General features: G+C 32.6%; 1 protein-coding gene across 1 annotated transcript; it reads right to left on the minus strand.

The window, feature by feature from the left end:
- Positions 1-2,465: 2,465 nt before the first annotated feature.
- On the minus strand, positions 2,466-9,258 carry LOC126688740 (protein SIEVE ELEMENT OCCLUSION B-like). Its single transcript, XM_050383546.1, has 7 exons — positions 8,960-9,258; positions 8,307-8,399; positions 7,724-8,169; positions 7,515-7,609; positions 7,253-7,383; positions 3,501-3,959; positions 2,466-3,345 (listed from the first exon to the last, which is right to left on the minus strand). The coding sequence occupies exons 1-7, from the start codon at positions 9,161-9,163 to the stop codon at positions 2,749-2,751; spliced, it is 2,025 nt and encodes a 674-aa protein (XP_050239503.1). The 5' UTR covers positions 9,164-9,258; the 3' UTR covers positions 2,466-2,748.
- Positions 9,259-9,710: the final 452 nt, after the last annotated feature.

Genomic DNA, 9,710 nt, shown 5'->3' on the forward strand with positions numbered 1-9,710 from the left:
TCACATTCCACCTTTCCTTGAGGGTTCAGCACCACAACAAAGGGCTTACCCGTGAAGTTCCACTTCTCCTTAACGAATCTAATACCTGCAATTGGTGAATAGTACTGCACCACGTACCATGGCATCTTAGAACGAAGGATCTCAAACTTCTTTTTTGAGACCTCAGTCCATTCGTCCACAATTGGGATCCATATAATCTTATATTGATCTTCCTTCTTAATTGTATCATGAATTGGTCTAAGAATTGAAATGTCATCATCAGAAATGTCTAGGCTTGAAATGAATAATAAGACATTCTTCCGCTTCAGCACTTCACTGCTAACCTGTCACAATTATGGGCATCAAGAAACTTGTGTTAGCACCCATTTCAAGCATGAAAAATACTAGTCGATTTATATATTATTTATCCAAATTACCTGTTGGAGCAATGTCACGTAAGTGAAGGAACCAACCCAAGGTCATAGAATTGTTTGTAATACAATTTTTACAACATAACGTTACATAACATTTATTGCGGAATGCAATTTACCAAATTGGACGTCCCATATTATGGTGTAACAACAAAAGTTTTGGTATGTAACCAATCGGTCCCAGATTATGGTTTAACATTTGTGAATGATTTAGCCGATGTCCATTATATTTGTGCAATTTACTCTCAAAATGAGAAACTATTTGAGGGAATTGAAAATCCATGTAAACCACACCAAATCAAACAAATACCACTAATCTCACATCTATTTAAAAATTGAAAGGAATCAGAGAATTTAAATGAAATGAGATCTTATCCCATTATTGAAACTTAGGTTTCTTGGGTGCAATAGATTGGATGAAGTGCATTATGATTAGATTAGACAGTATGAGTTAATTTCAGAAACCTAAATTCAAACTTTTATTTAGTTTATCAAGAAAAATCCTTTAATACTCACATTTCACAAGAATGATTAGTCCTACTATAAATAATTAGTTAGATTCCTATTACGTTAGAGGAAAGATTATTTATTTTTGTTAAAGTATTGTATAATTTCTCAATCCTACTATAAATAATTAGTGAAATTCCTATTACATAAGAGGAAAGATTATTTATTTTTTTAAAAGTATTGTATAATTTCTCATTTAGTACTTACTTTCTATCAACTTGGGGATTAAATAGGTTTTTTTTTTTTTTTTTTTTTTTTTTTTTTTTTTCATGCAAGAAGCAATCAAACAATTGATTCATCTATCGGGAAATTAATTTTTTAAAATAAAACAAACAAACAACTTATATTCTCGAAGGGGCATATACCGGTTTCTTAGTAGAACCATCAATAAGGGGCTGCACATTGTCCTTGGTATAAATTAGTAGCTTAAATATTTCCATAATCTCTGTAGGGGTTCGGAAAACCTTCACCAGCTTCCAGTAAGCCTCTGTCACCTCTGCAGTCAACCAAAACCTTTCTTCATTACATATAGCTTAAACAAATGTATTAACTAACATCATTTTGATTAATACCTAACGGTAAAAAACCACTCCACTATGTTACGGTTTAGAACTCAGTTGTGCCAAGATTAACCAATTTTAACAAAGTTGTTAATTATTCCAATTATGCAATAATTCTCAATTGATTAAGTCACATAGAATAGATCATACTAGGACAGATGATGGTGATCCAAAAAAAAAAAAAAAAAAAAAGCCAATGGAACAAATTTTCGGCAGGTAAAAAAACTCTAGAGGAATTAATTTCACCTATCAATCCTAAGATAAACAAATTCCTTATAATAAAATGGAAGTTTATACAAAAGACATAACTCTAAATCTATTACTATCTTCTATAGTACTTACTAATGTGACATATGCAGCTCTAAATCCATAGACTCTTTTATTATGGAGCTTGTAGCAATTGAACTTCCGCTCACAATTATGTCACATAAGCCAATTATGTCCCTAGTGGATGGCATAAGTAGAAACAAACCATAGTTTTAAAAACCAGAATAGTCAAAAAACAAAAAAATATGTTCGGTTTTTGGTTGAACCGATGGTTTTTATGGTTGAAATGCCAGTTTTTACTGGACCGATTCCATGACTAATTCCCAATTCAATCAGTACAGCCGTTCATCAGTCCAATTTTTAAAACCATGAAATAAAAAATTATTTTTTTAAAAAAAATTTAATGATGTGAAGGCAAGACAATCCTCACATTGGCGTGTCATCAAGAATATTTATTTATTATTATTATTGTGTGAAAAGTGGTAGAACCCACAGTAAGGCTTGATCTTCAAGTACATAATGATCTGATTGAGGAAAAGTAAAGGAGAACAAATGGTTGTAGAGTAGAATTAGTCAAAAATTAGTCTAATTTTTTGCCAACTCTACTCTACTTTACTTCTTTTGCTCTCCCTCCCTCCCCTTAATCCATTCAGCCCCTAAAAAGAAGCAATTAATATAAGGAATTAGACTTTAGAAGAAAGCAAAAGATATGGTAGAAAAATGTAAAAACCATAAGAATTCCACTTTTGTTAATGCAACATCCATACCGCAGGATTACACACATTCCTTCTCATAAGTCACAAAACCAGAAGAGGGTAACAACACAAGTCATAACGTACAATACAAAAGTGGCATCAGATCACATCACACCAAAACATAAATATTTAAACCCCATGCATGTCACATCTCATTTTTGTTACTCGCATAAGGTTACCAACGTAACCACGTTTTTTAATTTAGTACTAGTAGTGCAACCCTAGGTGATCCGAAGAAAAGGTAGGCACTTAATGCAACCCATTGGCAGTACCATCAATGTGGCAACACTTGAAGCTGATATATGTTTCCATGATGCGTGGACAGTCAGGGCATTTCATGTTCTCTGGTATTTTCCCACTGGTGTTTGGAATGTCAATTCGGCAACAAATGTGAGCAGTGTGAAGAACCTTGTTATGGTACTCTCTGAATATGACTTCGAAGCCCTTTTCACGCACAAGCTCCTTCCATTTGTCCAAGTCCTCCAAGACCTTCAAAATTGTTGTCCCATGCCCACTGAGTACAACGGTTGAACCTTTGCTGAGCACAGCCCACCCACTCTCATTCTTGTAAGAAAGCAATTTCTGGATTTCTAATGACACAGCGTCTGTTTCGATCTTCCTTTGAGTCTTGGAAATGAACAAGCTCTCAATACCAGTCCAAAATCGCCCAAGGACTCCCGCATTGTTTTCTCCTTTGTTGCCCTTTCCGACGCATAGCAACTCAATGGAAATTCTTGCTTCCTTTATCACTGGATCATTGGCAAGGGCAGTTGCTCTTTTAGTAAATTGTTGGATCCACTCGTTGTCTTTGCCTCCATAGAAAAAGATGTACTTTTGGTCCTTAATCTGATTTAACAACATATTTCAAATGTAAATATTATTCGAATGCACATTACAAACTTTTCTCAAAATGTGCATGTATGATTGCATGTATGCGTGTGCGTGTGCGTGTGCGCGCACGAGCACACATGTGCATTAAGAGATTGGTTAAATGATCTTACCCAGTTCTCAACACTTGGATGAACTCCAGTTCCAATGGATCCAATCCATTCCTTTGAAGCAGATAGAGTTTCTTCTACTGTGCTAGTGAAAGGGTAGGCCTTAATTCCCCATACCCTAATCATGTGCATTGCATTCTCGCATTCCACCTTCCCTTGATGGTTCAACACCACAACGGTGGGCTTGCCCTTGAAATGCCACTTCTCCTTGATGAATCTAATGCCTGCTATTGGTGAATAGTACTGCACCACATACCATGGCATCTTAAACCGCAAGATCTCAAACTTCTTTTGCAACTCCTCGGTCCATTGCTCCACAATTGGGATCCACACAATCTTATACTGGTCTTCCTTCTTAATAGTATCATGAATTGGTCTAAGAATTGAAATGTCTTCTTCGGTAATGTCTAGACTCGAAATGAACAGTAAGACATTCTTCTTCTTCAACACGTCAATGTTAACCTGTTTGTGCCACACAATTATAGGTGTTAAAAAACTTGTGTTATCACTTCATTTCAAACATGAAATGTAAGATATGAGTATATGACTCTTGACTTGTCGATTTTCACATTGTGTTCAGCCAAACTACAATTTATGGTATGGTAAGTGTAAGTATTATAAATTAGTTATATTTGTTTGTAGTAGATAAAATTTTAAGAGTACTCCATAAATTTACAAAATAATTAAATATTTAAAAACATACACTCTTTTAAGAAGGCGGGGGAAAATTAGAGCATTGCCCAAACGAAGTACCATGCCAGTGTAGAAAGAAAATTATGATTCACACAATATTCATACTTTAATATGGAATATCCATTTTATGCATGATGTAAAAGAGCATAGACTCCGACATCAAACAATCATATCTAGGAAAATATTTTCTTACACTAATTTTCCGTGCACTATTTTGCATAATTGATGCATCGATGCACATAATTTAAAAGGCAGAAAAGAAAATATACGTGAAAGTACTATTAGTATCACACACTTTCATACATATTTATTTTTTTGACTGTTATTTTTTTAAGGTTTATTTTTTTAAAATAAAAAAATATTATTAATATCACACACTTTCATAAACATTTTGTTTTACATGATAAACAATAAAGTAGTGACAAAAAAATTACAAGTCTACATGATACTGTCATATATAACCGATTATATAAAATAGATTATACTAGTATTAAAAAAAAAAATAGTGTGCAAGAAGTGAAAGGGGTAATTGCACAGGATACTCGATATCAAGCAGGTTGAAAAAGTGTTTCTAGCCTTCTATAGCTTGTAGACTTTTTTGAAGAACCCATGCATACATTTGTATCTTTCTATCCAACTTTATTAAAAAAATAAGAGATTCTCACATGTGCGTCTCCTCTTTCTAGTAATTGAAAATTTGAAAGGACAGGACAGGTTGCTGAAATGTATTGACTCTTCATAGACTTTTATATGATTTATTGAGGACAGTGCTCATTGATTTACGCGGAGCCAAAATATATAAATTTCATACCCCCCAAAAAAGTTGAAGAAAAAACAAAGGGGTATCCGTATTACTATTAGGCCAAATTTCACGGACAGGAAATCAAAGCAATCCGGTTTAGGTGATATTCTGTAGTAAAATGTGTGTCCTTATATATACATTTGTAAATTATTTTAAAATTTTTATTATAAAAATTAAATAAAAAATAATTATTTTGATAATTTTTTATAAAATTTTCTTAAAATATATAATTAATATATATTCTAAATGTATATATTAGACATTTTACTCCGAGTGGAGTGGCTATCACTCACATGTAATGGTTAGATAAAATAATGGGTTAGGTAAAATAATGAATATTCTTCATAACATTTATTATGGCATTCCAAACTCCAAAGTCCAAACCTAAAACAACATTTATTATTATGGCATTCCAAATGGACCAAATCGGTCCACGTAAAGTTTTGGCAGTCCGTACGATTGTTCTAGACTGAACCCACTTTTTTTTTTTTTTGAGAAAGTAGACTGAACCCACTTAATTATTCACGTATGAGTTGTGACCCGACACGGTCCATGAGCATTATTATTAGCCAACAATAAACAGTCAATGGATATTGTCTTTTTCTTCTCTCTTTCTCTCTTTTTTTCTTTTTTTCTTTTTTTTCTTTTTTCTTTTTTCTGAATTTTTTCTTCTCTCGTTAAAAAAAAAGACATGGTCTTTCACATTTAGAAGTATATGGATATTGATACTTGTAATATATACATATATATATATATATATATATATATTTATATTAATGACCTAAAATTAAATAAATAAAAATACTAAATCCTTAAAATAACAAAAAAAAAAAAAATCCTCAATGAGATTGTAAAACCTATCAAATGTTATGCAAACATTATTTTCCATTTGAGTTTTGCTCTCGGAAAAAAAATTTGAGATCACATCATTTTGTATCATAATTTTACCACAATTTTAATGTAACAATCTATGGAAATAAAAAAAATAAAGAAAAAATGGATGAATCTATGCAAAGGTGAGAGTTACAATATGCCAAATAAAATAATATTTATAAAAAAAAAAAATGTGTAACAAAAGATGTAGTGTTTGTTATCACTCTCACCCCCACCACCTATGAGTTGGTAACCTCGCACAAAAATATCGGGCCCATGCCTATGATGAGCCCCACAGCCACGAGAAATTATAGAGTTTTTTGATAAACTATGTCACTTATCCATTATTCCACTAAAAAATTTCCACTTGTTTAAAATTGTTAAGTTAGTAATTAATTTATGTTTAAACAATTTTAAACAACTGGAAGTTTTTTAATAAAATGATAGACCACATCATTTATCCACCATATGTCCCTTATAATTTCTCTACAGCCACAGCCTATAATATAATAATTTTCGCTCACACCACTCCTGCCCTTTCCTGTTTCTTGTGTTGTGCCCTTGACTTGTCACATATTGGCCATGAGCTTCTTTTTCTTTTTCTTTTTCACTCTTTTAGTGCATTTTCGTCTGGATTCTAAAAAATTCTATTTTACAACTACAAAATTTACTTTATTTATTTTACTATTTCATTTTATAACTCATCCAACATCACTGTTTCTATTTTTATATACAACTCATTAAAATAAAATAAACTACAATATAGAATAATAATAATAAAATCATGTTTCTCTCTCTTTTCCTTCATTTCTTTTATCTCTCTTCACCTTTCTCAAATAAAATAATAATATTTTTTTACATCCAAGTTAACAGTTGGTTCTATATATAAAAACTAACTGTTCACGGGTTCTAAAATTTTTTAGGAACCATACCCAGATGGAACAATATGTTTAAAGTTTTGAATGTAAAATAACAACTGGGGTGTTTATACCCCTAATGCTAGTGCCTTTAATCTGAAGTCTTTTAGGGGAATTAACTCCGGAAACTGTAAAATTATTTGAACCTTGATTTCGTTTGGTCATGGGTGCAAGGGTTTCGGATAAAATACATTATGAAAAGAAGACTAGACATATATGCGGTGATTTCAAAGCCTGATTTATTCACGAAAAAACAAAAAACAAAGCCTGAATTCGAAATTTTAGAGTAGTTTTAAATGTTTAACAAACATCTTCGCTCACTTTTTAACATCGTGCATGGGGAATCAAAAAGTTCTTTATTTATTTAGTAAAAACAAAAAGTTCTTTGTTTTTTTCTTTCTTTTTCCTGCCAAGTAAATGAAAAAATGAGTGTAAAAAACCTTTAAATCAGTCTCTGATTTAGTGCATACCGGTTTTTTAGTAGAACCATCAATAAGAGGCTGCACACTGTCCTTGGTATAGATCAGTCCCTTAAATACCTCCATGATCTCCGTAGGGGTTCGAAAAACCTTTACCAACTTCCAGTAAGCCTCTGACTCCTCTGCATTTAACCAAAATCTTTCCTCATTATACTCAATGCATGCAAGGAAGCTTGCATATATATATATATATATATATATTTATTTATTTATATTTATATCTGTACAAGTAAAACAACCAAAAAAATCTAACCTATTTGTTGTCTGATAATTGTTATCTGCCTCTTAAGCTTGGTGACAATGATATTGAGTTTCTGAGAAAATGGGGATAGTTCTGGTCTCTTTTCCCTGAAAATAATGAGATTTAATCATTTATACCACTATTTAACTAAAACATGCAAGACAAAGTTCCATTCTAAAAAAAAAAAAAAAAGGGTATTTTTGGCTTGGATTAGAACGTACTCATCGTTAATGAGGCAACAAAACTGAGTGGTGCTAGCTACAACAGTCACAATAGCCCAATAAACATCAACTGGGATATGTTCCACGCCTGTTGATAATGCTGGTACATCTTTTATGTCATGGTTTGATAGCTTCTCTAACTCAAAGATGCACTCAATCACTTCCAGTGTGGCTTTGATCACATTGTTAAGCTCAATAAGTGCTTGCTTATGTTTCTGCAGGGTTGGGCGCTTTAGGAGGATAGGTACTCTCTTCAATGTTCCTACTGATTTGGCAAGTTGGTCCGATGACTGAATCTGGGCAAGCAGCCAGAATTCCCCATAGTCCAAAGCAAAAGCTGCAAGTGTCAACACTGCCTTTGCATCCCAGGAATAGTTTGACAATTTGCTGAGTATTGAGAGTGCCGTTTTGTGAGCAATTTCTTCCCCAGGTGCCTTGCATTGCATCTGAAATTTTATATTCATCATTATAAAAATATTCATGTGGGTGACACAAAAAAATAAAAACCCATCAGAGACTTTGAGTAGGGAAAATGAAAAAAAAAAAAAAAAAAAAAAAAAATTGTGTAACTACTAGTAATTACCTCACAGGAAATATTCTTGAGTGTACATATTGGTGGACTAAAACTTGCTTTTGGGATCTTCTCCTCCAAGTGCTCAACTGTTGCTTGGGTACCCTGTAGTTAATACCCAGTAATTAGGAAGTGGAAATTATTAATTTTTTTTTTTTAAGGAGAAAGAGATATGTAATATTTATAATTACAAAAAAAAAAACAAAAAAACAAAATGGTTAAACACAAAAACTTCAAACTGAAAATGACTTCCTCTCATCTCTATGTCCTGTACGTTCTCTAATAATTGAAGCCATTTCAACGACAATGGGAAAATTTGAGTCCAATGGAAAATGTCCTCTTGTCCGGCTTTTTTTGGAGCAACGTGTCTTAAGATTTGAGTCCCACATAAAATACAAGAGAGATATCATGGTCTTACTATTGTTTGTCATAAAAAATAAACGAACTGGAAAAATAAAAATAAAAAATTTAACTGAACTAAACTGAAATGGTAGGACCAACTAGCTAACTAAGTAGCTGAAAGTCTGTATTAAAAACTGTAAAAAAAAAAAAAAAAAAAAAAAAAAATTAAGATGGAATTATGTTTCCATTAGTGCATTTCAAGTTTCAACATTCAGATCCAAAATTTTAAACATTTTCTTAAAAAGAAAAAGTTGGTACTATACCAGCACTATATTGTCAACGACGACAGTGGCACGCTTAAGGATGTTCTCGACGATGATGAAAAGAGATTCAACATCAAACTTTTCATCATCATGGACATGGGTTGTATAAATTTGGTTCAAGATCTCATGGTCGGACAAGGTAAACAAGCTCAGGCCACCCTTATTGGTTTGCTGTGAAGAACCTAGCCGGACCAAGCTGGCCATGTTTTTGTGTCACACAAAAGAAGATGGGTTAGAACCAGAGCTCTTTTGGCTTAGGATAGTAAGGGCAAGAAGGAAAATGGCTTATGTGATTGCACTGCGAGGCGTACGTCCATTTTTATAGAGCCATGAGAGGCGTAAATGGTAATTATTTGAGATACCATGACTCGATGAAGTGTGGACACATTTGTCTATATCAAAATCACTTTACGTATGGTGAACAATAAGTGCGTTTTTGGACCCAAAAATAAAAAACAAAACTTTTCTTGAGGTCCATTTTGATAAACTTACAAGATTTATCCATGCCTTATGCAAAAAAAAAAAAAAAAACAAAAAAACAAAGTTTTATCCATGATTATGGTTGAATGTAGATAGTGACTTTAAACATGTGCAATATTACTTTAATCATAAATTTCGAATTTCAATATCAAAATGCACATAAGAAGATGTCCTAAACGGCTAAACCACTTGAGTCAAATTATTAGAACTTGTTTGTCGGACTTTAATCAATTCAATAATCCAAACCACCGGGCATGATGGTCTTGGCTGA

This window comes from Quercus robur, chromosome 6, assembly GCF_932294415.1.
Source record: "Quercus robur chromosome 6, dhQueRobu3.1, whole genome shotgun sequence".
In the NCBI taxonomy this organism is placed as follows: Eukaryota; Viridiplantae; Streptophyta; class Magnoliopsida; order Fagales; family Fagaceae; genus Quercus; species Quercus robur.

Coding starts and splice junctions, on each gene's coding strand:
- LOC126688740 (XM_050383546.1), bottom strand. CDS start 9,163: ATGGCCAGCTTGGTCCGGCTAGGTTCTTCACAGCAAACCAATAAGGGT. Junction 8,400..8,959: donor TCGTTGACAATATAGTGCTG/GTATAGTACCAA, acceptor TATTAACTACAG/GGTACCCAAGCAACAGTTGA. Junction 7,610..7,723: donor TGTTGCCTCATTAACGATGA/GTACGTTCTAAT, acceptor CATTATTTTCAG/GGAAAAGAGACCAGAACTAT.